The sequence below is a fragment of the Aspergillus caelatus genome (assembly GCF_009193585.1).
Source record: "Aspergillus caelatus strain CBS 763.97 unplaced genomic scaffold BDV27scaffold_120, whole genome shotgun sequence".
NCBI classification, from domain to species: domain Eukaryota; kingdom Fungi; phylum Ascomycota; class Eurotiomycetes; order Eurotiales; family Aspergillaceae; genus Aspergillus; species Aspergillus caelatus.
In genome coordinates, this window is record NW_022475383.1 from 1 (window position 1) to 27,246 (window position 27,246).

A 27,246-nucleotide genomic window follows, 5' to 3' on the forward strand; every position below is an offset into this window, starting at 1 on the left:
GGGGTCTATGACAGTGAATCATTAACAACGAAAGAAATATCCGACGACCACCCTGCAGATGCAAGCAGCTATTGCGGATACACTAAGGATTTAGTTGAAGGTAAAGCACGCTGGTTTGCGCCGTCGGACCGCGCTCAATGCTGGCCGTAGGGATGGCCAATGGCCTCGCCGTTGACTTCAGCTTGGTGCTGGCTGTGCGCGAACAGCCACCCATTCTAAGTCTGACTATCCCGATGCCAGAGCCATTCAAAGGTAAGTAATTTAAGAAAAATGACGGCATCGATTTGAATTAAGTGGGGGAATCTTGAGGAGTGGCTTGTGAGCGCAGCGATCAGCAGGGCAATGGGCAATATATCGGCTTTGGCTGACAATCTAGCCCAATTCTTTGAACTATATTCTCTATGGATTTTTTTTTTTTTATCTTCACTGTTTTCCCCCCTCAATGACAGCCCGCGCCTCTTTCTCACCGCTCCTTTTGTGCGTCGCCCGTCGTGCTAGAGCTTGAAACAAATGACACTAAGGCGCCCACACGATGGGTCACGGTCCCGATTGAGAATAGCAGAGTATATCTGACAAGCGACGGCGCTTGGCGGGTGGGCCAACGATCTTTAGGTCGCACGGAGGACTCTCTTAAGAGTCAAGGTATGCAAGCAATGGGTCGGGGCGTCAGAGGCCTGAACAATTGTGGAGTATGGGAACAGGTTGTCTTTGATTGACCTGACAGAGAATACGAGGGGTATAGACTACTTTGCGGCATCAAAGCTCTATGATGCCGATTTCCGCTCTTGGGATTGAGTTCAATGGTTACTTTCAGGGAAATCCCACTAACGGAGAGGAAGACGAGATAGGAACCCAACGGGCAAATCAGCATTGCCTCGGTCGAGCATTGCTCTTCCTTCGACCGTTTTAGCGGATTTTCACGAGGATGTTGTGTTGGTCATGACCACGGATTCTGATTTGCGGCCGTACATCCATGACCATCGCTAAGCATGCAGACCAGGAATCCATGCAGGGCCAACGCCAGGTGAGCACCCAAGCTGTCGGGTCTCTCGACAACAGGATTTAAGCCCAGGGTTGACAAGGCATATTTGGCAGCGATCCCAGAACCACGGTTCAGCTTCGGGAAAGCAGTGCGCAGCGCCGGAGACTACAGCGGTTAGGCCCGCTAGTGTGGGCGTACTAAAAACCTACCCACATCGTACTCCAGCAAGTAGCACGTTCGATGGAGTTGCAATCGCTTTATCATTACGTTGCACGTCTCTCGTCATTTTAATTAATTATCCTTTTTCCACTTTATATTTCTCCGTCTCTCTTTTTTCTTTGTTCTTTTTTCCTTTTCGAGTGCTTTGACCATCTGTCGCAGTCCCTCCACACTGTCTCTAGATCTGTCAGTGCGTACAGATCTATGTTGGAATGGCAAAGATAATACTCAGAGTAGCTTTGTAGTATTTCAGCCAACAAACAGAGAGAGGGAAGATTATTGCATTTGTTCATATAACGTCATACAGTACACATCTATACCTTCGTAGCCAAGTACCCTATATCATCGCTACCTGACCTCCAAAGATCCAGTCATATACTTCACACTAGCAACAACGATCTCCACCACAAACGCAGTCTCTTCTTCAGTGCGCGGGGCATAAATCAAAACATACTCCGACGGAAGCGAGATCACCTTTCCTCCAAAAAGCGCCTTTGGAGCCTGAACCCCAGATAATTTATGCCGTTGCCCCCAACCAGCTTCAATCACTTTCTTGCCTGTTCATTATCCCTGAGTCAGTTTCAATTTCATCTCTAGACAAAACATGTATAGTCTTCCCTCGTCTCCGTGTGACAGGTACCAAGGGGGAATAAAAATGGATAGAGAGATCATACAGTCAGCAGGAGCCAAAGTCAAATGCAACGAAAAATCCTTCAACCGATGGATATGCGCAATCTCGCCCTTCAACTGCTGCGCAGCGGGAGTCGGGACAAGGCCATCCGCGAGAAAGAGGGCATCGGCGTGAAGTTCGAGCTTCGACGGGGCAAGTCCAACGAGGTGTTGGTTGCGATTGGCGAAGGCGTAGAAATCCCGATTCAGTTTCTTTTTAAATCTCCGGTAAGTATTGGGACAATTGGTACATACATACATACATACATTACATTTTTGTATGTCCGTGACAGACACACACCAAAAAAAAAAAAGAGAGACACATCATATATAAAAACAACAATGGACATATACTCAATGGGATACAATACACACAATACATACCTCCTTAATCTCCTCCGAAGGAAACTCCGTAATCTGTCTCTGCGGCACAATATGTGGTCCAACCTGAGGTCGCCGATCTCTTTTCCTCATGTCGTACCATTCATCATTAAGGTAGCTCGTCGTCTCCCCCGCCGCAACCTTCTTCTCATATACCCCCGTCGAAAACATCTCCCTTCCCCACGGTGGCAGAATCACACTAGCCGCAAACCACCCAATAAGGTTATACGGCACTCCTCCCGGCCCATAGGAGATAAAAGTCCGATAATCGCGATACATACGCGGGAGAGTAACTGCTACCACCGCAGCCGACAAGGCAGAAATAATAACAACCCGGATATGATTACCGGGTTGCATAAGGAACCGGAACTGGGAGATATGCGAGGAGAAGAATGTTGAGGCTTTTTCTAGTAGGGATGTCATTTTTGAAATGATTAGGTCTCTGGTAATGTATATGTGTATAGCTGAAGGTGAAGATGGAGTATAGTATAGTATCGTATCGTTTTTTCTCCCGTTGATAGTAAATTTAGATCTAGGTAGAATTGCCCACGGTCTTGAAGTTTACCATCAACTATTTATACATCAAAGGGAGAAGAATGAACAAGAATCCCGTGACAACATGGAACGATCTACCGGGGGATTCCGATCGGGTTCGTTGATTGGTGGCACCATGGATTAGGAATCAGTGTGAATGTACGAGCGAACCAATCATGTTGGATTTGTTGTTTGGGGACGTTTGGTGGTGGGTTTTGGGGTTCCTAATTCCATAGATATCCATTTCCTGGATGGTGTTGTTGGGTCGTGGATAGGATAGGATAGGATAGGATAGGATAGTTCTTATGTGTTAGGACCTGGCTTATCGCAAGGTTTGTCTGTTTGGTCTGGTTAGGCACTGTTTAGAGAGATCCATATGTTGGCTTGGTGGGTGTCGAAGTTCTCGGTTTGGCCCCCAACTGGTGGATGAGTATGAGTTGTGTGTAGTGTTGGGGGCTGGTTGGGTTGGATCGGGGTTTGTTATGTAAGGCGAAGTTGGTGGACTTGAGTACTGTGAGATTGGTCTACTGGTTTCTGAATTGAATTGATGGTGCTACTATTTGAGGGTTGTATGGTATGTGTGTAATGTATGGAAGATTGCCTAGGGTGTACTATCTACAAACCATGCATAGTTGTCCTCATTGTGCGCTGATCATGTAGACGTTATGTGCAAAGCTAGATGGCATAATCTATCAACTTGTGCGTTGAAATGTGTGCGTGTATTTTACGATTTCCATGGTCGAAGAACAGGTCTCTGCTTGGTAATCGTCGATAAGGAGAAGAACTCAAGCATCCTTTCGCTTCACGCTTCTCCATTCCATCCCCAGCGCTCCAATCATGCTGGCACAGGCTAGACCGACAGGGAAGAAGAAAGCCGTTGTCAAGGCCTTGTCGTAGGCCTCGATCACCCGAGGAATATCAGTGGAAGGGACATACTTCTCCAAATCGGACATTCCCATAGCCGACAACGAGTACGTGTCTAGATTGGGCAACAATGGCCCCAAACGTGTGAGCAGCTGTCCCGTGAAAATGGTCTGCACGATAGAGACGAAGAGAGCCGGCCCGAAATTCTGAGCAAAGATAATCAGGGCAATGCCCATGGGGGAATCATCGACTGGTAGAATAGTCTGGGCTGCAACCTGAGGGCCTTGGAAGCCCACGCCCGCTCCTACGGCCAAGAGCGCCTGGTAGCCGAGAAGAGAGGCCAGGGACTGATCCACTGACAACGTTGTCAGCAAGCCTGCCGCAATGGGCGTCAATATCCCGGTAACAATCATGAACGGGGTATAGTATCCTAGAAGGCTGATGGCGGAACTTCCACACATGACAGCAACAGGCACACCGATCGCGATGGGAAGGCTCAGCACACCGGATGTCATGGCGGATGCACCGCGAACCACTTGAAGATAGGTTGGTATCTAAGAGTGAGAGGACATCAACCAACGTAGCCGGGTATGAAGGGAGTTGGGCCTACATAATACTCGAAAACGGAGAGTGTGGAGTTGTTGCAAAAGGAAAACCACATTCCTGCGAGCAAACTGCGACGCCGCATGATTCGCCCCGGAAGCAGGGCGTTACCACCTCTTCTCCTTTCCTGCCACATGAATGTTCCCAAAAGGGCAGCCGTTAATATGAAGAGAACAATGATCCGTGCGTTACCCCATCCATACTTGGAGCCACCCCATTGTAGGGCTAGCAACATGGACGTGATAGAGGGCACAAAGATGCTCGTTCCGAGGAGATCAAGTTGGTGGAGCTTCTCTCTCCATGACAGGCTTACACGGGTATTCTTCTGAGGGTGTTGGAAGAAAAGTAAGATCAATAGGAAGGACAAGCCCCCAATGGGCAAGTTGAGATAGAAACACCATCTCCAGGAGATGGAATCGGTCAATGCGCCCCCAAGTAGTGGGGCTACAGTCGCCGACGCACCCTCAACCCCAGCCGCGATACCAGTAAAAAAGGGACGTTGGCGAAGTGGGAAGCTCTGCACTACCATGCTACAGTTCCGCATGTTAGCTTGAACGGATAGGTTACCAGAATAAGGTAGTGCAGACGAACGTGAAGACTCCAGATATGATACCCGCGCAGCCCATCCCAGAGATCGCACGTCCCAGAACCAGCGCGGCGGAAGTAGGCGCTACACCGGCGATCAACGACCCGATCTCAAAAATGACGACTGAGATGAGGAACACGCATTTGACTGAGAACAGATGGTACAGCTTTCCAAACATGAATTGAAACGAGCAGGAGGTCAAGCGACTGTGGCCCGTTAGGGCATCGAACTGATTCCGTGAAAATGCGAGATACTAACTATGCCGAGTAATACCAACCAACATCTTCAATGGTCCCGAAATGCGTGGTAACCGTTGGCAATGCTGTTGCGATCATGTTGAAATCCTACGTCCTTCTTAGCATGAAGTGGTTCCTATTAACCTATGCAGCCTTCAGGGACAAGAAAACGGACCAAGCCAGTGAGGATCAACGACATGCCCATGGCAAGGAGCACGACAAGGAATTGAAAGCCGGTGGGATACTCCATGTTCTCTTCTTCGCAGGGAGTATCTTGTCCTTCTAGCATTAACGTTGGAGTGCGAGTGTAATCTTCGGAAGCCATCATGAATGAAAACACAACAGCCCGACAAGATGCAATAGGTTGTTGGCAGCGTAGGAATTTACCAAAAACCTCAGCGTACAAGGGGCAAAACATTTTTTATACCTGAAGCGATCGGGATTCGGAATAGAGTATACGATGTAACATGACCGATAATAAATGGGGATGGGTATCCGCATGTCTCGTTCAGCTTTCTTGTTCAGCTGTAACTGATAAGACATGGTCGAGAATATCTAATATCGAATACCGATCACTCCGAACTCCGGTTCTCTTTACTGCCTCAAATGATTCTTGCAGAATCTACATCCATTTAATCATGTCCAACAGCATATAATCATAAAATCAAGCATCCTCACCGGGGTATTTAGGAATCCATAACAAGGTATCGCCTCCGATTCTCCTTCCATGCTAGAAAAAGACAAAAAGTACCATTTATTCCCAAAGATGCCAATACGCCCCTTCCTTGAAATACCGGGTCAATTTTCGACCTAATCAGATAGCGGTTTTGTGTCGAGCAGGCCCGTTGTACCTTTCAGGGATACTTTCCATGGGCTTAGAACTGGTTCATCAAAGCTGGGCTATTGATAACGAGGCTTATAGAATAGGCCGGTCGAGACTATCATAACCTTTGCGCCAACGAAACTGATGTATCAATTCACTGGTATGGTGCCTGACCATTTCACAGGAATCTAGTTGTATCATTAGATCGGCTTTAATAGCCAAGCGAGTGTGAAACGGTCTCAGTCATCTTTGCTAATCGAGCTTAGGGCATGCGCAAGTTTCAGGAGGACAACACTTTCCGTGGCAGCGAAGTAATTCAGACTACACAATGGACAAATCAGCATGGGAAACAGCCGCGGAGTTTCTGGACGACTTACCTGTCCATCAAGATGCGTAAATGCCGATTGAAATGATCTTCATAGCGTTTTAGTGTGTCCTCAAGCTTGCTGATCCGCGTTGGGTCATAACCCCTTCCATCCGGATTCGAGGCCTTGTTCCTCGCAAGCTCTGGGTCAGCCGTCGCCAAAGCCCGTGCAAGCGACGAGGCAGTCCAAGATGCGAACATGGTGCAGCAAGTCATCAACTTGGAATGAATCTGAAATGCCATTAGTATTGCTGTGCGGCGCCCAAAGAACACTGAAACGCCATGACAAACCTTTAGTAATTTAGCTTGCGTGAGCATGCATTCCTTGAGACATGTGTCCAAGAAATCCACATGGTCTTGCATTAATTCATCAACAGTTCGGTTGACTTGCTTGGTGCCGTTCACAGTCACTTCGGACCCGTCCGCATCCGTCCCGTTCACACGATCCATGAGATTTTGCCAGTTTGGCTCGATGACTTCGGCCGTACAGAAATAAAGAAGCTGCTGGACGAAGACGAGCATCTTAGCGCGCAAGTTCCACGCCCGTCGCTTCCACATCTCTAGCCTCCGGTCTGTGGACTTGTGGCGCCAGCCAAGAACCTTGGTCTGGTCCAGCCAGGCCGTAACTAGAAGGTGCTCCAGATGACGGAGTGATAGGAGGTGGCGAAAAATGAGTTGATATCGCAAAACAGTCTTGCGACTAATGACTAGAGACAGAGGGAAGGGGACGGAGTAATCCAGCTCGAGCGCATCGAATCCAGCAATATCCTTTTCATCATCCCCACCTTGGGTTTGAGGGACCTGGTATTTCTCAATCGCTGCCTCAGGGTTGTCCTGGTCAATTCCAGAGACGCTTACGACCTGCATCAGCCATTTCGTGAGACCAATTTTGTTCATTCGAACTTTCACATCTTCCTTGAAAGGATCTTGTGCAGCTATGCTACCCGGCTGACGTAGAACAAGATCAAGTAACGACTGTAGTTTATTTTCGTTGACACTTCTGGCTGGTTTGCGCAACTCCGAGGCGCCAAGCTCGAGGAAATAAGAGAAAAAGTCGGAACGGTCCAAGAAGAAGTAATGTTTGAGGGAGCGGAAGCGAGTAGTGAGAGAGTTCTTCGTCAAAAGAAGGTTCAATAAAGAGGCATTAGCATAGGTGTAGGCGGCATTGACGTTCTCCAGGAAACGTGGATCGTCCAAAGTCTTCGGCACATCCTTAACTGCTTTGCTAATATCGACACCACCACATTCTCGTACCACATTCAGATACTTTCCAGCTAATAGAACTTTGTCTCGTACGCTGTCTAGCTGTGGGGGAACCTCATTTTCGCGAATAGTGTACCGTTTCTCCCAGTATTCATCTGTGTAGTCTTCCTCGAGCTTCTCCCGTTTGATCCATTTCTGCTCTTTCACGAGGAATTCCGCATGAGGGTCCTTGATACCCCCATGATGAAGCCATTCATTGAGCATAGTCATATATGGTCGACTAGCTTCACGAAGTAACTTTTCCAGGAGAGTCTTCGTAGTCGGATCGCCAGAAAATGTTGCTAACCGCTCAGTCAGCAGTCGAAGAACGTTGCCTCCCTTACAAATCTTCTTGCTGGACATGGCGCCAGGAACAAGGTCGCCGCCCTCTTTGAGCTGTTCGAGAATATTATCTACGTCATCAAAGTCGTCGATGGATTCGTCGAGGTCCTGGTCCAGTAAGCCATTGCGCCGAAGTAGTTCCTGGCCCAGCGAGTATAACTGGGTTAAGCATTGACTTGTCGGCATGGTGTGCAAGTGTAGAAGATGTAGCGTGAAGCTTGGGTTGTTCACAAGTTGGGTTTCAAGCTGAGCAACAAGGATCAGGTAGTCCTTTAGGAGCTTTCGGATTGCCGCGCATAGGGCATGACTGACTGCTCCATATTCTGCACGGCTCTGAACCTCCACAAATGCCTCCAAAGCATTATAATGAGTTGCCATCTTTAACATGGACAGAGTAAGGTCCCTTAAGGTTGGGTCTACACCTGATGGCAGTTGAAATACCGGACCAGTCAAACGGTCCTTCTCCATGGACGAATCATATCCACTATGGTAGTGAATGTACTGGCCTTCAAAGCCCATAAACACGAATAGTAAATCTTCCAAGAGGGCTGTCTCTTGTGCGTCGGCGGAAAGCTCGCGAAGTGGGGTTGGGTGAAGCGATTTGGGCAAAGCTGAAGCAAGAGAAGGAACCGATACTCGAGTAGCTAATGGTGCTGTCGAATGGGGTATCAACGAGGCATGCGGATTCCAAGTCGCTGGGATGGTATCATGGTCAGCATCCTAAGTAAACAAGCGCCTCAGATGAAATGGTTGTCACTAACACTCTGCAGGCTCCTTATCCTTCTTTCGCATATTGGGACTAGCACCGTCCGTCAGAGTAGCCCTCCTTGAGCGCGACCTTTCCCATTCCTCTCTGTTTCCTGCGCTAGAAGACTCCTTGACCGGGTTTCTCGCTCGAACTTGAGCTTTGTCTTTGGAATGAGGTGCCATGCGTTCGACACGCTTGTCGCTCATCATATCACGTTGCTCTCGAGAGACTTTACCCTTCTGACTTGACGTGCTTCTGCGGTGGTTTATCTGTTCCGATTGCAACGGGGACGCACCGCTGCGAGCATCGCCGACGCGATTCGAGGAAACGCGGGGTCGTGGTGCGCTCATATAGCTGGCGCGACGGTCATTGACGGACATTGTCCCGCGAGATAAACAGAGTAGGGTCGACCATGCATATACCGAAAGGGAATGCAAGGGATAACAATAAAAATAGGGAAAGAAGAAACAAGGAATCGAATGCAGAAGTATATTGTTGCTCTGTCACGTTCCGCAGTTTACAGTAAGCAAATGGAGACTAGTGCAATGATGCCTGATGCTGGCCTGAGGCGAGCACGGACTCTCCGCCAGGCACTCAGCGGACTTGCGTAGACCTGGAGCTTCGCCCGAGCTTCCAAGAACAGCTCCCAACACCACCTTCCTCCCTTCCCTTACAAAGCTTCTTTCCTGTCTTCACCCCCAAGAATACTTCATTAGTGCCTCTATATCAACTACATTCTTCATTGTACTGCCGAAATCGTCCAACATGTTCATCGCGCGATCGGAATATGGTAAGCTCCGTCAGACATCTCCCCTCCAATGCGGGCTATCTAACAGCTTTGTCTCCAGACCGTGGAATTAAGTATGAGATCATCCTATGTTACTCACCTAGACGAAGATGACTTTATGTGTTCTAACGATGGAATTATTACAGCACCTTCTCCCCCGAAGGACGTTTATTCCAGGTCGAATACTCTCTTGAAGCTATCAAACTAGGTTCGACAGCGATCGGTGTATGTTTCCCGCATCTTCCATATAATCCAGTTCAAAAATCCTAGGCCTGCCACATAAACTATCTAGTGGCCGTACACTGCACAACCGGAGCCCAACGCACCGTTCTGACTTCATATCAGGTCGCAACCAATGAAGGCGTCATCCTGGGCGTTGAGAAACGTGTCACATCTACTCTTCTTGAAGCCTCTTCCGTCGAAAAGATTGTTGAGATTGATCAGCACATCGGCTGTGCTATGTCCGGCCTGCAGGCAGATGCCCGGAACCTCGTCGAGCATGCCCGCGTTGAGTGCCAAAACCATGCTTTCCACTATGCCGAACCACTGCGAGTTGAGAGCTGCACCCAGGCCATTTGCGACTTGGCCTTGAGATTCGGAGAGACAGGGGATGATGAGGAAAGCGTGATGAGTAGGCCTTTCGGTGTTGCTTTGTTAATCGCAGGTTTCGATGAGGATGGCCCTCAACTGTATGTTTCTCTTAATGCCAGATCAGCCTTCTCAGAAAATATGTGCTAATTTAGCTAGATATCACGCCGAGCCATCCGGTACATTCTACCGATACGACGCAAAGGCCATTGGATCCGGAAGTGAGGGTGCGCAAGCGGAACTGCAGAACGAATATCACCGCTCCCTCACTCTAGAAGAAGCGGAGACACTGGTCCTCAAGACACTGAAGCAGGTCATGGAGGAGAAGCTGGATGCAAAGAACGTTCAGCTTGCCAGTGTGACCAAGGAGAAGGGTTTCCGTATCTACAATGATGAGGAGATGGGAAGAGCTGTTGCGACCTTGGGTGGTAATCAATAAGCGAAATAATGCACAATAATTGTGATGAGCCTATGCGTTATATTGAGAATTCCTGTCATACATGGGCTGGTATTTGTTCTGGAAGTCGAATAGAAAAGATCTGTCTAATGATTTATCCCTCAAGTCTTGTTCCGACCCGATAGGACTTCGCTCATATCAAATACAACAAAGGTATGATTTTTATATACAGGTTGCTGCACACCTAGACTCTTTCCCCTCTACCTAATCTTATAGACACAGGGCTTAAGAACGGCAGCCTCTTCCTCGGGGGACATATTGTTACCGGCATCGGCTGGTTTTTCAATGAACCTCTTCTTGCCTGGTCCAGCTTTTGTACCGGTCGCAGATGCATGCTTGCCCTTTGACGGCGCAGGGCCTTGTTTGACAAACACCATCTTCACGAACATCTTGTTGGACTTGTCCACCGACTCAGGCTTGAGGATGAAGCCTCTCGTACGAAACACTTCAACGAACGATGATATGTCTGTCTCGTCGTTGTCGGCAGGGCGGGCATCTTCAGCGTAGACCTCCGCATCGTCGGCGTCAGAATCAGCATCGTCTTCTCCTCCGCGCTTCTTGAGCTTCTTTTTCTCCGACTTGCTGAGGGGCTTCCTAGCTCCAATCTGTGCTTTCTTGCGCATCACTTTGCCGAAACGACTCTTAACCTCGCTCACCCAGCATTCTCCCTTGCCATCACTACGCAGTACACGCCATGCTTCTTCCACGAATGATACCCAGTTGGTGCCCATCAGACTGAGACAGAAGATGGCCACATCAACGCTACCATCATTAACTGGGAGGTTTGAAATGTCCGCTTTGGTAATAGGGGAACCTTCAGGGGCATGCAAGTCATAGCTGTGAAAGTTCAACTTCAGCTTTTGCGCCGAAGGGATAAGTGCACGGGCAAGCTGAGCGTCACCACAGCCAAGGTCGGCGATGGTGCATGTTCCATTGGGTCGCCGAGGTAGCGGGTCACGATTTTTGCTGCCAGATTTGTCTCCTTTCCTGGGGGCAGCCGGCACCTTTGCTCTGGACCGGATGGACTGAATATAACCATCAACGGGATTCGAAGGCCAAGATTCTTTCACTTGGCGAGAGAAGCCGGCGTGGTATTCATCGAACAGTTCCGGACTGGCAGTGAACAGCTCAAGGGCCTTGCTAGACGGCGTTGTATAAAGAGTTTCGTTCAAGTGACGGAAACGAGAGGAGATCAACTTCTGACGCATGGCTTGCTGAAGAGGCGTAAGGATTGCCTGAGTCTTGGGCGGGGCGGGAGTGATAGACCCAGCTGTTGCTGCTGGGGTTTCTTTAGAAGTTACTTCAGTCTGATTCTGCGTTTCTTGCTGTTGCTGCTTGTTCTTGTTCTTCTTGTTCTTCTGTTTCTTGTCCGCCTTCTTGGCTTCACCAGCATCAGACTTGGTTTGCTTGTCCAGCTTGGATTCATCATTTCCTTGAGGCACTGATGGGCTTTGGCCGGCCTTGTCTTGCACGTTCTGTTCCTTCTTCTGTTTCTTCTCAGCCTTTATAGAGTTATTCGGGCCCTGCTTGGAAGGTTTTGGGGTGCCTGTCTGACCCTCAATATGCCGGCGGTACATCTCATCAACATTTGCCTTAGTAACATGATCATCGCGCTTGCGCTTGTTGTTCTTGTCCTTCAGCTTGGGGGTTCCGTTGGCCTGTTGGGGCTGGGCTTGAGATTGCGACTTTGGCCCAGTCTGCGCCTGCAGAGCAGAGCTTGAAACCGACCAACCTGGGACGGCGAACATGATTGCGGTGGGAGGAGTGAGGGTATCAAGCTATCGGTCACGGTACGCTAACTCGAATGACTTCAATTGATTCGTATTAATCCTGCAATGATCCCACCGTAAAATCCACTGGGAACAAATGGCTGATCATGTGAAATAACCGCTCCAAAAATTTCTGGCAGTAAAAGGCGGGAGTCGAACAAAATTTCGCCGTTAGTTTCTTATTTTCTGCCGACCCACGGCAAGGCGGTCAATCCTGCGACGATGATGCACGGTCATGGTCATGGACGAGCTTAAAGGTTTGGGACAAGGTCCAGAACAAGGTCTTTTCACCTTTGTTTTTCTTGCATTTCTCTTTTGGATGGCAATGATTTGGTGGCTTACCTGGTCTCGTACAGATTAAAACACGAAGTCTCTTTTCTTTCTTTCCTTTTCTTTTTTTCCGTTTTTCTTTTTCTTTTTCATTCATTCTTTTTTCTCAATCTACCCCCTAACAATTCCACACAGTGTCCCTATAAACTAAGGTGATATGATACTAGGCCGGGACAAGATGGTTCTGATGAGGGTGTCACCCCTGCCCGCGGGTTCGGAGTAAGTTATACTAAGGTGGTGGTGGATCTTACCGGTGTAGATCGTATTCTCTCCCACGGACATCTTTATTTATAGTTCCAAACCTTAGTAACGTCTAAGACGGACTGCCTTGAGTACAGTAGTTGCTAGTTTGAGACCGCCGGTCCTTATCTGGCAATTTCTTTGTCTTGGCCGCATCGGCACTGAAATCTTCATAAAGACGGACCGGCACATGTAATATTCCTGTGATACTAATATAGCGCCGAGTATTATAGATAAACCTACACCAAACAAGAAAAATCACAAAATAGGAGAGGATGGACGTAAATGAATAGAAGAACAAGCACTAGTCTGCTACCTTCGCAAGCCCCCAGCATCTGTGAGTCGATCGGGAAACTTTATGCGGCACCTCAGGCCAATCAAATTTGCCTCAGGCCCTCTTCCTCCTGGGACTAGTCTAGTGCTTTACTCTGTTCCATGAATTACTTCAACGCTGACTTCTTCGTCGCTCCACTACCCCTGCAGGAAGCTATCTCGGTTTTTACTATATCATTGCTGTTGGCCTTGATTGTCTGAAGACCCAACCCCTTCTTGAGTATGGAAGTAAACCTCCATTCGAGTCTTGTCAACGACCATGGAGAATACGAACTCCATCAAGCAGGAATCTTCAGCCAGTACCCCAGCTATAGAGCCGGGTCGTGAATATTCAGGTGTCATACAACAAGACACAGAGCAGACAGCGCCGGATGACACACGGGCTCAGAAAGTGCCCAAGAGACGCACCAAAACAGGATGTTTGAGTACGATTGACTCCTAATTGGGACCTGTTAGATGATAAATTTTTTGACTGATTGTTAAAGCTTGCCGGCAACGCCGCATCAAATGCGGGGAAGAGAAACCTGTATGCAAGAACTGCATCAAATCGAAACGAGAGTGCAAAGGATATGCCCAGCGCCTAGTCTTCAAGAACCCTCTGGGTATTCCGGGGTTTTCGAACCTTCAGCAGACGTTCAATGCAGCAACAGTACCACTTTCTAGTAGACACGATGCTCCTATATCGTTGCATGAAAAGCCAAGTGGTTCTCGCCCACCGGCCCTCGCCCCTAAGCCTGTTGCACTTCCAACCACGGGGCATGAACCTATGCCAACCACCGTGGTTTCGTGGCCACAGGAAAGTCAGCAACCTGATGCTAAGCCCACTGCCTATGGGCTGGACGAAGGGTATAAACCCTACATAGCTTCTGGGCTTCCTTCCTGGGTTCCACCACAGTCGCGGAAAACGGAATCAGAGATAAGGGAAAACTACATACACCATGGCGCGCGTGACCTTTCTATTCAAGGCTATTACCCAGATATCCAAGAGAGTAAACATCTCTCACGCTCGCCTGCCGTTCCTCAAACTCTATCGAACAATACGATGCATCCCCAACCTCCTTCTACTATACCACAGGTAAAAGCCCGAAATATGCGTTCTATGACTGTATTGGCTAGTGCTAACACTCTGGGAGGTACCAAAGTCGGCCTGGGCGTCGTATTCGACTGCTCCTCACGAAGAACAGCAATTGGACCAATTTACAAAGGCACATCCATCAATATCTCCATCCCAGGTGACATATATGGATGAGGATGAGGATGACTACTACGATGTCGAGACTGACGAAGAACCAGAAGAGCAGGCATCAACGCAGAATTTCAATCAATTAAGTCTCATAATGACCTCTGCCAATAGAGATGAACGGCAACTCCGCTCATTTACAACATATCTGAACGAGCCTAACATACTAGCTTCATATCACCCCACCCTCGGTTCATCCCCGTTGAACAATCCCAAAACCGCTCGAATATTTCTTCATTTCATACATTCCACAGGCCCTTCTCTATCAATCTTTGAGCGCCACCCCATCGACCCTTCAACTATGTTCGGTGCCCCGGTCCCAGCGGCACAGCAAGGACTGTGGACGTACACGTTGCCTTTCAAGGCGTTAGAACATCCGGCATTGCTTCAAGCTATTCTTGCACTTAGTAGCTTACACATCTCGTTCTTGCAACAAGTGCCCGCCACAGTCTCTATGAAACACTATCACTACGCTCTCAAGAGGATTGGGGCGGCAGTAGGCCTCCCCACGAGACGTAAACAAGTTGGCACTTTAGCTGCGGCTCAGCTACTAGGTTATTACGAAGTAATGGCCGCCGATCCTTCAAAATGGAACAACCATATTGCAGGAGCAGCTCAGCTGGTGCGGGAGATCGATTATGCTGGCATAACGCGGGACCTTCGTGCCCACCGACGCAGAATATGTGCTCAACGATATGAAGTGGGCGGCTTCCGCTTACCGCTTGCTGGGAGTCATTCCCTTAGTAACGCATTTTCAGAAGACGATCCTTTTGCTGAGAAGGAGAATAGCATCGATGAGAATATCATAGGCACTATCGTCGGTCGAGCGGTTAACTATGATAGTTTTGGCGAAGTCGACGATGGTTACGATGGGCGGTCTTCTAAAAGATACTTTACTCGAAAAGATATCGAAAATTTCCGGGTCCAATGCGACCTTTATTGGTGGTATTTTAAGCAGGATATCTTTCAGAGCATGCTTACCGGTAATAAGATGTTGTTAGTAGAACCCCATACCACTAATTGAGACTTCATGAGCTCACGGCAAAATAGCATGCCCAGCTCCCAATGGGGTCAGTGCCCTCCACGAGCAGGGCTAGGCAGATTGGACGCTATCTACGGCTCAGCAGACCATCTGTGGCTTCTACTCGCCCGAGTAGCCACATATGGAATTCGAGATAGGAAAAGAAAATTAGCTACCATGGCAGCGACGGGATCAAATTGGAGGCCGGGCCCTGAACTCTCCAAATTCATGGCCCGTTTCGCCAAGGGCCCCCCGGATACCCAGGGCAGACCTGCTTCAAACTCGTCGTCCAGCACACCTCCTGCCTTTTCCGGTGTCCCCGCTGGAGCACAGGCGCACGGTGCCAACAGCGCCGGGTCTAGTCCGTGGTCTGGAGGTGGGTCGGAAAAGTCGGTATCGGGAAAATCACCAGAGCCACGCCAGTCACACAACAATAGTCCTGGGCCACAACCAGGAGCTCCTCCCATGTACGGTATGGTCCCAGCGAGTGGACCCAAGCGATTGCCTTTAGCGTTTGTTGAAGCAACGGCTCGGGCTGGCTCTGTTGGACAGGGTGATGACGACTCTGAAACTTTATCGTATAGTGAAGCTGAACAGGAATGGGAGAGCATTTTGGCGGCCTTTGAGACATTTGCTCATGCCCTTGGCCCCTATTTCAGGCCTCTACCCTCTGATAGCGCACCTCCTATCTCGACTGTGTTTGGACCCGCCCTTCAGTACCGCACGCATACGATTGCAGTAATATGGGGCTATTACTACATAGGTCGCATCCTTTTGCACAGAATGCATCCGTGCATGCCACCTGCAATGATGGTTGCTGCAGGCGTAGCTGCGCCTACCACGGCGGAATTCTCTCAATTCATTGGGAAGATCGCGGCAGGCATTTACTACCCACAACTGTTTAATCTAGAAGCAGGAAGTTTGAGCCCCACCCTGGGCTCTTGTCTGATCGAAATCACCGTGCCTATCTTCTTCGCCGCCGTGCAATTCACAGACCCTGCTCAGCGTGAATGGACTGTCAATAAATTGCGCACCGTTTCCCGCTTGACGGGCTGGAAAGCATCAGATGCCATAGTCCATGGATGTGAGAGCGCATGGAGAGTTGCTGCAAAGCAAGGACGTGGTCCTCCATATCACCCACAAGCTGAGGCCGTTGCGCACCAGTCGCCCGCTTGGATTTCGGCTACAGAAAGTCAGGCTAATGAAAACTCCGAAAGACGCTTTGTAAAAGTAAAACCCCCATATGTGCGCTATGCCATGGGAATCTTGAGCTTGGAAGACGACATGGGAAACTTGGGAATAAACGAGCGAGTGTAGCGCAGTCTCCTGCATATTGTCAACTAGCGAAAAGTCTGATGTCGTCCCGATCCACATCACGATGACCGAAGCGGTATGGATGAGGTGAAACATTTTCGTTGTTCAAGTGCGACTTTCGGGGAGAAGCATCAGAAAACGAGGGAAACCTCATGGTTTAGGTTTCCCTGCCGAGATTCATAAGAAACATTCTACTGAGGAAGAAGCAGGTATCCCTAAATGGCTCTTTGAGGCTCCACTGTGGCTGTCATTATTCTGCCGAAGTTCCAGGACAAGTGTGCGATTACAAGTGGACATGATTCGCGGCTTTGCACTCGTAACTCTGCTTCCCGCCTGCTGCTTTCCCAGTCTGGAAGAGCGGACAGCTGTCAGCTGTAGGGATGGTACCATATATATAGACCTACCCGCAGGGACACCTAAGTCTGCAGATCGGCAATGCCCTTGCAGGATAGTGGAGGATGTCTTGGAACCGGAGCCTTTCCGTTGCAGTTGGATTTGTATCGACCGTGTGGAGAACCTTGCGTTCTAGACATGGCTATTTGGGACCACTTAGTTGAATCCACATGCTGATATGCATCAGCAGTATCACTATCTAGCAGACAGCGACGCCCAGTCGGGATGTACGGACTGCGTAGACTAAGGCTTTTTCGCCTACGGCGCATAGGCGGATAATGTAATGCCCAAAAGATGCAGGCAGGTGTAGAGCTGAGACTGACAGGCTAGAACTTGCACTGGATTGGGTAGCCACATAGACTATCTGTAGTAGGTACGGACCCTAGATTAGTTCCGGGGAGGAGTCGGTCTAGCCAGTAGTATCTGATTCTGGGCCCTTGTCCTGTGCTTGGCTAGTGTCAGAGATCGACGACTATCCTGCCATTCAGCATCAACGGTTGGGTAGGAGGAGACAGTCAGCGTCTGGATGAGAAGAGAAGGCGAAGGCTCGTGGCGAATGGCTAAGAATAACTGTGACCGGGCGCATACCCTTTGAATCTAGGAATCGCTTCCAGCAACATATGGCGGAGGGAATAATACGGTAATGGAAGTTACACTCCATACCCTACTATACACTGTCTGCGACTGGGCGCCTCGGACGTCATCGTTAGTGGCCCGTTTCGAAACTCAGGCAGCGGCGTTTTTATTTTTATTTTATTTTTTTTTCTGACATCTATCAACTTTTTACTTTTTTGGTTGTGTTTGTTCGATGATGCTCTCTCTTTTCTCTATCCCTCCTCAATTACCATTTATACCCGCCTCGTCAACCCTCTGTTGTCTGTCTTGTTCCAGTCCACAGTCATCTTCTCCACTGTGCGGAACAATCTCCTAAGTCTCATTTCTCCTTTCTCCTAATTGTTATCCACGGTTCTGCTGCAAAACCCCCCCGCCATCAGCCCGGCGGCCCGCAGTGTCAGCCGCTGTCGTCACCCACGGTTCGCATCCACCAGATCATTCTTAACACCGCTTTTTCTACAAATCCCTGATCATAGGACCTCGTAATTATTAAGCACATGTCTCGATACGACGAATTTCGCCGCTCCACTGGAGTGCTCGAGACAGAGCCTGACCGCTGGGATCCAGATCGTTTTGCTCGTGAGCGACGGGAACGCCATCATTCCCGTGGCCCGCCAGTTCTCGATCGACCCCACCGGGTAGATGATGAACGATTTGAATATCGCCTACAGGAACATGACCGGTACGGCCCTCCTGCACGCCGCCCCGGCAGGCAGTATGAGGACGACCATCTCATCCACCCGTCGGGGCCGCTGGTGGCCTATGACCATTCACGCGCGGACAGCCCTCCTCCCCGTCCCCGTCTCCTACGACGGCAATCTTCCTTGGATACGTTCGACCGAATCCCCTCGCGCAAGCTAGATGAGTACTATTATCGTCCGGCCGCTCCCAGGGCAGCCGCCAGTCCCCCACCGGCGCGGAGACGGTCCTTTCGACGCTCCCGCGAGCCAGACTACTACGAGGAGATCCGCATCGCAGAACCAGATTATTACGGCGACGAGGAATATCGCGGTTTCCGGGAACGAACTCGCGCTTCCGCGCACCCGCGTCGCTCGGGCAGTCATTTCCGCGAGCGGGTAGTCGAAGAGAAGGTTGAAATCGACAAACCGTATCCTCGTAAAGGCAAGACCAGGGTCCCCCGAAAGTTAATTCACACTCATGCAATTCGTGAGCTTGGTTACCCTTATGAGGAAGAGGTACGTGTCCTAAGGTGGAGCAGATGTGGATTGCATCCACCTCGACGTTGACTGACTCGCGATAGGGTGACATGGTCATTATCCAACTTGCGCTTTCCAAGGACCAAATCGATGAAGTGATCAGTCGAAGTCGCACGATCAAGCGCCGGACCGAAAGCAAGTGACCACGTGCCCAAGACTTAGAAAGTATATGAACTAACAGATCTCCCAGCTCGGATCATCCACACCTCGCCGTCTCCCGTACGGGATAAGACAAAAGACAGGACAGTGGAACGAGTCGCCATGGAGGCCTATTCGCCCCGGACAAGCTACAATACCCTGATTGTTGAGCCGTCGCCCTCACGGCACCGATCGCGAACGCGTCAATACGATATCTCGGAGCGGAAAGTGACGAGAGCTGTCTCCCGTACGCGGTCTATTTCGGTTCATGGCCGCCGCCGTGGCCTGTCATCGCCTGTACGCATGGTCGAGCCCTATGCTGAGTCCAGCAGCTCTCATGCAGGCCCGCTCCTCGTGGTGCGTCCCCGAGACAATGACGAAGATATCCGTGAATATATGCCATTGGCGCGACGAAGCGGTGAAGTGACCCGGAGGACGGAGTTACTGACCGATGGCGACTACGAAGAGGTGACTGAGACGAAGAAAGATCGTAAAGGTAAGTTGTGTCTTGTTCGAAGAGAGCGATGAGTTGAATTCTGAGTCGTCCGACCCTAGGTCCCAACCCTCGGATCCTCCGTGCGATGATGGCGACCCTTACCTAAATGTGGCCGCTTCGAGACTTTCTTACGCGATTATTCGTTACGACTTACCGATTTATATCATGCGTTACGATTCATTGATCTAGACGTTCAGCAATGATTCCTCTGTATGATACAATACCAAGTTGGCTGTGACTTCAGGGTGTTCGACTGGGGTTCTCGGGGTTTTCGGCTTTGACATTAATGATAATAATGACCAATGTCTGCATGTGTGTGTTTTTCTTTTTCTCCTTTGTGCTGTTGATATTGTGTTTTTCTGTGTCTTTCTGTGTCTTTTTATTTTATTTCGGGTTGTGAAGGATGCAGGGACGGCAACCAGAATGGCATACATACATTTATACCTTAGTTACAATAGTTAATTGAATGTAATTTATTGTGAAACGTGGCGGTGCAGTTGAACTTCATTAAAGGCGGTGAGCGTGCCTGGGGCCTCGACTGCGTGATCTGCCAGCACTCATAAACCAAACAAATCCTCGTGGTCTGCCTAAGGACAAGTTTGCCGTCTTGAAGTCATCTTTCTTCCCGATTATCACTTTTCAGTCGGATTGTCTTGACTTACAGTATGGACAAAGTGCAGGCGTTCGGAAAGAACCTTAGGTGAGATGAAATGACTTCCGAGGCTGCTATTATCCCACACCCCTCCATTGTCGCTTTTACCAGTAATAGCCCTCAACATCCAAAGCCCTCTGCTGACATGTTTCTAATCCTATATTGCTTTTGCGGGTAGTGCGAGCTTTTCGCCTTTCGCTGCGCGCACGCAGCAGATGATCAAAGAGCAGTTGGGTCAAGCCGAAGACAAGACTCAACTTCCAGATGAGTACCTTGAGCTTGAGAAGCGCGTGGACGCTCTTAAGTTGGTCCACCAGAAACTCCTTCAGGTGACGTAAGTGACAAATCCCTAAAAGGCCCTGGAAAGGGCCTGCTGCTTTCACATGATTATAGCGCTGACCAATAGCGTACAGTTCTCAGTACTCTAACGAGGCCTACGACTACCCACCCAACATCCGCGAGTCCTTCAACGACCTAGGCCGGACCATCGGTGAAAAGGTTCAGCTTCTCTCTCAAGCTTCTTCCCCTGCGGAGGCCCAGGCTGCCCTGACTGCCCCTCCCTCGGCCAAGCCCCAGCCTAAGACGTTCAACCATGCCATTGCCCGCGCCTCTCTGTCCGGATCGCAGACTCTGGCGCAGAGTTCCACCGGCGAGGATCCTCTGGCCACTGCCCTGGAGAAGTATGCGCTGGCCTCGGAGAAAGTGGGTGAGGCCCGTCTGTCGCAGGATGGACAGATCCAGTCGCGCTTCCTCGCTGGGTGGAACACGACCCTCAACACCAACCTGATGTTTGCGGCCAAGGCGCGGAGAAACGTCGAGAACGCCCGTCTTATGCTGGACTCAGTCAAGGCCAGCAAGAAGGCGGCTGCTAGGGGTGATCTGGACAACCTGAGCGAGGAGGCCCGTCAGGAGATCGAACAGGCCGAGGATGAGTTCGTCAGCCAGACCGAGGAGGCTGTGAGCGTCATGAAGAATGTAAGTTGCAGATTCTGTAGGTGCTGCGGGGAGGTGTTACTAACTGACTACAAGGTTCTGGACACTCCTGAGCCTTTGAGGAACCTGGCGGACTTGATCGCCGCTCAACTTGAGTTCCACAAGCGGGCTTATGAAATCCTCAGCGAGCTGGCTCCTGTGGTCGATGGTTTGCAGGTTGAACAAGAGGTATGGTCCTTTGCGTCGTTTTCAGGATGTTTATAACTAACTTGTCATAAAGGCTAGCTATCGCAAGAGCCGTGAGGGAGCTTAGAACACCCTCTTGAATCTATTTATTCTTTCACTCCTTCGTTACGTTCTTCTTTTGGCCAGCTGTTATGGAACCGTCGGATTACGCTGTGAACTACCCCCTGATGCACTATGAAGATGTTTTATATCCCCAATTTATGGATATGTAGGGTCATTTGTGGCTCTATTGATGCGTTAAGTTGGTTTGTAGACTGTAAAGCAAGCCTTGTAAGCCTGAGAGCTGTCTAGTAGTGGGCGAATAAACATCATCGCTCTGCGTTAACAGCATGATGTAAACAAAAATGAACCCAATAGACAGCATGAACAGTCACATACTAAATCCAAAAACCTACCCCATGTAATCTCTCATCAGAAACAAGCCCTACGTAAGAACAATCCCATTCTGCAACTCATTACCGCCTTCCACCCAGAATCTCTGCCTCAGGCGCCAACACCACCTACAAGCTCCCCCAGCCTAGAGCTCCGACATCCCATACCTTTATCCCGCGGAGAGTCCACCTTAACGACAACAATCCTCCCACCACCGAGTCAACGTCCAGCGTTCTTGCTCGTCTCGGTCCACGCCAAATCCATCGCCCCTTACGAGTTAAGCGATCCATTCTCTCTCCTCAAAGGCAACACCGATTCCCGCACCGGTGGAGAGAACACCAGGAGATACCTCGAATTGCGAACAGATACAACCCACCGAACGAAGCCAGTATACCTGCTTCTACAGTATCGGAACTACTAACCCAATCACCGATCAACCTCAAACCAAAAAAAAAAAGAAGAAGGGAAGAAGAAGACACCGGCTGGTCCCTGTGTCCGAGTGCATTGACCGTGCCCTCATACTCTACGTACAATTCACCGAACCACTAGCCATTCGAAGCAGAATAACCGAGATACCAAAATGGCGAACGGGTACGTCTAACTACCCCTTATAATCTCCTTACCCATTCTCTTAAAACACCAAGAAGAAGGAAAGGCTAACGGAACAAAACCAGGTGGAGCTTAATCATCGGTCTGATCGTCATCGCCGTCGCGTCCGTCGTGGCTTGGATATTCAGTCCTAAGGGCGAGAACCAGACGTATGTATCCCTCCTTTGATTTTCTCTTCGAATCTGGGTCTGTGTCTAACGAATGTCTTAAGGCTCTGGCGGAGTACGCTTATTCTCTCGTTTGTGTCGTGTTATTTGATGTGGGGTATGTCTTCCCTCTCCCTTTCTTTTTCTGTTCCCTTTGTGCTGGGTTTGGGTATGGGTTGAGGGGAATGAGAAGCAATGTGCTGATTTATGATATGTGCAGCAATTACGTTTTTGGCGCAGTGGCATCCGCTTATTTCGCCGAAGAGGGCGGATATTAGACCTGATCGGGTACCGCAGTAATTTTTCCTTATTGGGTTCTTGGTTGAGGGGGCTAGGATATGTTAGGTTGGGTTTGGAGGGTAGATGATTGAGGTGGTTTATGGGTGTTTTGTATAGTTATCTTGTGTATGCTTGGTACTACTTTTACTTTTCATGTCGCTGCATTGATGTTTTCTCAGCGGTTATTCATAGATTCTCATGAACAGGATGAGTTTCATTTTTTCCATTTTGAGATCTAGTATGTATTTCCGTCATATGTTAGCTAACTCCGATTGCTCCTAGGATGACTCTCTGTACTGTCCATCGAGCCATTAGTCCGGCAACTGCTAGTGTTACAGCGCGGAGGTACCCGCATCCTAAGAGGACATATAGCGCTTCGATGTTACTCAACAGCACCAGATGCGTATCGGCTGCCCCCAGCGAAAAAAGTGAGCCTGTCAGCTCAACAAAGTTTGCTAGGTAACTTGTCGGCACTGACTGAGGCAGCATCTGAATCAAACTTTCTAGAAGTGTTGACGAGGCTGGCGATGGAGACCCCGCTATTCCCGACGAGCCTGTTGTGGTGGTTGCCGCGGGAGCAATACCGTTCAGCGCGTGCGGTGAGACATTGCCCGGAGTCACTCGACTTGTCCCTACGCTTCTGTCGGTAGGTGTTTGAGATGCAATGCCGCTGCCGTCGGGGCCCCAGATGACAAGCAGTATCGGGAACAGTTTGGCACAACTGCTAACGAGAAGTGCCGTGCTGATCGCGGTAGGACTGGCGGGAGATGGAGGAGGTAGCGGCTGAATGCTCTGGATTGGAGCTGTAGAGGCGCGACGCAAAGGAGGTGGCGGGAATGAACCTTGAGATGCTAGAAGGACGGCGTAATTATCATTTCCCGTACTGTTTGCGGTGGAGAACCCTCCGCCCGCTGATGGAGTGTCATAAGAGCCTTGCCGACTGAGCCTAGGTGGGCTCAACATGGATGCTGATGTGGGGGATAGTTGGGAATGCGTATTCGTGATTTGAGATGGAGGAGAGGTATGTACCGGTGTCGAGGGGGTGGAGAGAGGGCTTTCTGTCGTGGTAGTCGTCGGGTTGTTGCCATTTTGCTTCAAGCCTCGAGGTGCTGGGGCAAGGACTGAAGCTAGGGCACGGATAGTGAGGTGATGGGCAAGAGTCGCAAGCGCATTTAGACCCAAAAAGAAAAAGTACTGGACAATGATCGGTGCGCGAGAGAGGAAAGTAGTAGCCAATGAAGGAGACTTCTCAATGCGTGCCCATGTCAGGTAGACGTCAAACAAAAGTAGAAGGACTCCTAGACGAATTATAGATCTCTAGCAAACAAATAATTTAGTCAGTTGAATAAACCCCAATTCTACGGAAACAATAGACTAGAAGAGAGCGCGAACGAGGGATAAATAGACGTACATCGAATTGGTTGTTGTCCCCTCCAAGCCTATTAAAGAGGAGATGGCGATAGACCTTCCGCGGTCAGTATGCTAGTATTCCGGACAAGCCATCACTTCAGTGTGCATACCTGCGGCTTGATCAAAACGAGATCAATGAAGATCACGACAAAGTCATATTCAACATACTTATCCGCAAATCGCTGGCAGCGTGGACATTGTGTCAAGCGCACGCCTTTGCCTAATGAGCGATCGTCGGCACGACTGTAAGTGCTGTACAGATGCGAGACGGGGTACGAGCACTCGATGCAGATGGGCATCATGTCATTGACTTCTAGTCATCCTGAGATGCATAGTCAATGTCTCCCTCAGGAGAGATCAAGGGATCTTCATCGCGAGAGAATCGCGGCGGCAGTTCGGTCTCTAGGCCGAAGGCGGTGAGGGTCCATGTTAAATATAAATATCTATTGGGGATATATTCAAGAGGTCAATCTATATACATTCATGCCCGAACCCCTGCTGCACTCGGTGCAGATTATATACTAGTTCCAGGCAAAAGAAAGGCCAAAAAGTCTATATGTCCATCAATCAACAACACCCGTATCGTCAGCCCAGCTCGGCTGAATGCTCCGACACACTTGCTCGTAATCGCAAAACCTTTGCGAATTCTCCGTTAATCCTGGAGTCGTCCAGAACATAGTCCAATTAGTGTCAGATAGCTTCCACGTCCCCGTAGAGCGCTCGAAGTACCACTTATTTACTGGGTTGTCCTTGCGACTGCGCCAGCACACCCCGTTGGGGAAACATGAGCGAACCATAGCATTGAACACAATATCGGCCACACCGCCGGCGCCTTGGCTGCGTTTTAAGACGGCAAATTTGTCCAGGTATGGGACCATCCGAGCTTCACTGGCCGGGCTACCATCGTCTTCCACACCCGGCGGCAGCTCCCACGTGAGGATAGCACCACCTTCGTACTCTCCAGCAATGATCAGTCCCGCCAAGCGATCGTTAACACGGTTAAGATAATCTTGGACGTCCAGTTTACGGTTGAAGGAGTCTTCGATCAAATGAACTAATCGCGGGAGGTCGATGCTCGGATCATCCAGCGTCAGCCGTGGCCGATTTTGCGCCGTCCACACCTCAACTCGTGGATTGGGAATCATCGTGAGAGGCATGCCTCGCTTGACAAAAGTTGTGTGAGAACTTGGGGAATTGATGGAGCCTCGTCTACGGTTCATCGCCTCTCGTCGGCTCACGGGCAGTGAAGAGGAAAGCAGCGGTTTGTCTGTGAGTAGGTTGTGAATGAGTGGGTTTCGCTGCCGTCGAGTGCCCACAGCAGAGACATATGAAGGGTTAGCCTGGGGTGTCCTAGCTGAGTTCGAAACTTCCAGCGGTGAGGTAATAATCCCTGAGGACGCCGATGGGAGCATAGCAAGCACATTTTGCGACAACTGCAGGTTGTCCAGGTGCCTCTCCAAAGGGTCCTGAACGAAGGTATCTTTCCGTTGTGGCGTGGTTGCTGTACAAGCTTCACTGGACTGTACGTGAAGTAACTCATTCTTGATATCATCAAATTCCTGCTCCATATTGATGAAAACGTGCGATGTTTGCGGTCCTCGGAAGGAAGGAATCCCTCCGAGAGGATCCAGGAGAATTACTCGATCCAATGAGACCTCCTTTTGCAGCTTAGCGATTTTCTGCGCTGTGAGCCAAGGGTCTTCATCAGGGTCGGGACGCATCGCCAGACCGGCAAGCTCTTTCGTGAGGGCCAGAATGGCATCATTTGCAGATATGGTAACTGCCTTAGGAACATCTTCCGTGTAGGCAATAGGGGCAAGAACCACAATTTGACCGTCGCGGAGCGGATTAAGGAGCGCCTTTCTGGATAGAACGGCGGGAAGTTCCGGAAACATCGGGGACAGAGACAAGACCGAGTCGAGATGGGCAGACTTTGAGTCTGGTTGTGCATCTACTGCAATTGAAATACGTTCGGCTTGTTCTGCAGCAACCCTGCGTAAGACATTGGCATTGTCCGCAGTTCCAGGGTCAACCACAACACAACAAGCCATCCCTAGGCGGCTCAGCTGGGACAGGGTCTTGGCTACTCCACTGATAATAGTGTCATCAAGTAGCTGCGGTGTCCTGAGTTTAATCAGGGCTAGATGGAGTCTTCCCTCTGGCAATTCTAACGGTGGTGGGAGGGGCGTTGAGTCATGCCTGAAGACCGGACTATCATACACAGACCGCGAGGCTCCATAGAATGAACCCAGGTTAACACCCGACGGTAATGATTGTGTTACCGTTTCTTTCGAATGTCCGGTGGTTGGTTTTGTTTGCGCTTTCGGAGGATGCTGTGCTTTCAGGCGAGCCAGATACGATTTGGCCTCTCGTTTCGTAGACGCGGAGTTCAGCAGACTAAGGAAAAATTCCTATAGCCGGAAAATCCATTGAAGTAGTCAGCGGATACGTCCTGCAATTATTGGTACTGGGCGACCATCGTACACGATCCAATAATTTTTCCTTGGCCCGACGACCTAGTCGGTCATAGCTTTTGCTGCTGGACGAAAACTCGGCACTTTGGTTGATCGGCCGATCGGCGGTGGAAGAGAAGGACCGGCAATTGGGAGTTCCCAATGTGGGCTGGCCGACAAAGGAGTAGGTTTGTTGCTGCTACAGGACGTCAAGGTCAATTGGAGAGCAATGGCAAGGAGAGAGGATTTGATGCTCACCTTTAGTAGAGAGGACTTCGCAGTCCGCGGCCAAGTCAGCGCCCTAGAACTCATGTTTCATTTCCGTCGATGGTGAAAGAAGCTGATTCCAGGAATGAATACATAGGAGTTGGCGAAGGAAGAAGCCTGAAGAAGAAAGACGGTACAGAAGGAGAGCAGCAAAGAGGAGTGAGGGGGCGCTGGATATTCGGAGGAAACAAAAATGAGTCGATGCGGATAATGACGCATTCCGTTCTCGGCTTCTGATTGGCTCCGATAACGCCCGTTGTTCGGAGATTGATAAAAAAAAAAAAAAAAAAAAAAGGGAAATCTCCACAGTTAAGGTTCATGACCATGATCACCTTGTAGCACACGAAT

General features: G+C 49.7%; 9 protein-coding genes across 9 annotated transcripts; 3 read left to right on the forward strand and 6 right to left on the reverse strand.

Moving 5' to 3' along the window:
- Positions 1-313: 313 nt before the first annotated feature.
- On the reverse strand, positions 314-1,319 carry BDV27DRAFT_130239 (uncharacterized protein). The gene is made up of 2 exons (XM_032067376.1): positions 1,096-1,319; positions 314-1,024 (listed from the first exon to the last, which is right to left on the reverse strand). Exon 2 carries the CDS (start codon positions 869-871, stop codon positions 638-640), a length of 234 nt encoding a protein of 77 aa, XP_031926260.1. The 5' UTR covers positions 872-1,024; positions 1,096-1,319; the 3' UTR covers positions 314-637.
- Positions 1,320-1,484: 165 nt separating this feature from the next.
- Positions 1,485-2,814, reverse strand: BDV27DRAFT_130241 (uncharacterized protein). Its single transcript, XM_032067377.1, has 3 exons — positions 2,255-2,814; positions 1,876-2,083; positions 1,485-1,758 (listed from the first exon to the last, which is right to left on the reverse strand). The coding sequence occupies exons 1-3, from the start codon at positions 2,672-2,674 to the stop codon at positions 1,550-1,552; spliced, it is 837 nt and encodes a 278-aa protein (XP_031926261.1). The 5' UTR covers positions 2,675-2,814; the 3' UTR covers positions 1,485-1,549.
- Positions 2,815-3,570: 756 nt separating this feature from the next.
- Positions 3,571-5,399, reverse strand: BDV27DRAFT_159014 (MDR family MFS transporter; the record flags this gene model as incomplete). The annotated part of the gene is made up of 5 exons (XM_032072806.1): positions 3,571-4,203; positions 4,260-4,782; positions 4,844-5,044; positions 5,097-5,182; positions 5,250-5,399. The coding sequence occupies 5 exons, from the start codon at positions 5,397-5,399 to the stop codon at positions 3,571-3,573; spliced, it is 1,593 nt and encodes a 530-aa protein (XP_031926262.1).
- A 268-nt stretch (positions 5,400-5,667) lies between these two features.
- BDV27DRAFT_9992 (gamma-tubulin-complex subunit SPC97) lies at positions 5,668-9,058 on the reverse strand. The gene is made up of 4 exons (XM_032078166.1): positions 8,607-9,058; positions 6,553-8,540; positions 6,275-6,492; positions 5,668-6,218 (listed from the first exon to the last, which is right to left on the reverse strand). The coding sequence occupies exons 1-4, from the start codon at positions 8,971-8,973 to the stop codon at positions 6,137-6,139; spliced, it is 2,655 nt and encodes an 884-aa protein (XP_031926263.1). The 5' UTR covers positions 8,974-9,058; the 3' UTR covers positions 5,668-6,136.
- A 180-nt stretch (positions 9,059-9,238) lies between these two features.
- pup2 (proteasome core particle subunit alpha 5) lies at positions 9,239-10,516 on the forward strand. The gene is made up of 5 exons (XM_032078167.1): positions 9,239-9,383; positions 9,442-9,454; positions 9,527-9,605; positions 9,726-10,069; positions 10,128-10,516. Exons 1-5 carry the CDS (start codon positions 9,359-9,361, stop codon positions 10,405-10,407), a joined length of 741 nt encoding a protein of 246 aa, XP_031926264.1. The 5' UTR covers positions 9,239-9,358; the 3' UTR covers positions 10,408-10,516.
- On the reverse strand, positions 10,373-12,314 carry BDV27DRAFT_10002 (25S rRNA (adenine645-N1)-methyltransferase). Its single transcript, XM_032064254.1, has one exon. It carries the CDS (start codon positions 12,171-12,173, stop codon positions 10,626-10,628), a length of 1,548 nt encoding a protein of 515 aa, XP_031926265.1. The 5' UTR covers positions 12,174-12,314; the 3' UTR covers positions 10,373-10,625.
- A 1,005-nt stretch (positions 12,315-13,319) lies between these two features.
- BDV27DRAFT_146303 (putative C6 finger domain protein) lies at positions 13,320-16,675 on the forward strand (the record flags this gene model as incomplete). Its single annotated transcript, XM_032070560.1, has 5 exons — positions 13,320-13,325; positions 13,363-13,522; positions 13,583-14,172; positions 14,282-15,333; positions 15,388-16,675. 5 exons carry the CDS (start codon positions 13,320-13,322, stop codon positions 16,673-16,675), a joined length of 3,096 nt encoding a protein of 1,031 aa, XP_031926266.1.
- A 1,502-nt stretch (positions 16,676-18,177) lies between these two features.
- BDV27DRAFT_146304 (BAR domain-containing protein) lies at positions 18,178-21,429 on the forward strand (the record flags this gene model as incomplete). Its single annotated transcript, XM_032070561.1, has 8 exons — positions 18,178-18,876; positions 18,942-19,032; positions 19,088-19,531; positions 20,207-20,231; positions 20,362-20,517; positions 20,597-21,158; positions 21,213-21,344; positions 21,397-21,429. The coding sequence occupies 8 exons, from the start codon at positions 18,178-18,180 to the stop codon at positions 21,427-21,429; spliced, it is 2,142 nt and encodes a 713-aa protein (XP_031926267.1).
- A 1,334-nt stretch (positions 21,430-22,763) lies between these two features.
- BDV27DRAFT_146305 (uncharacterized protein) lies at positions 22,764-26,943 on the reverse strand (the record flags this gene model as incomplete). Its single annotated transcript, XM_032070562.1, has 6 exons — positions 22,764-22,795; positions 23,491-24,085; positions 24,180-24,233; positions 24,796-26,589; positions 26,663-26,827; positions 26,890-26,943. The coding sequence occupies 6 exons, from the start codon at positions 26,941-26,943 to the stop codon at positions 22,764-22,766; spliced, it is 2,694 nt and encodes an 897-aa protein (XP_031926268.1).
- Positions 26,944-27,246: the final 303 nt, after the last annotated feature.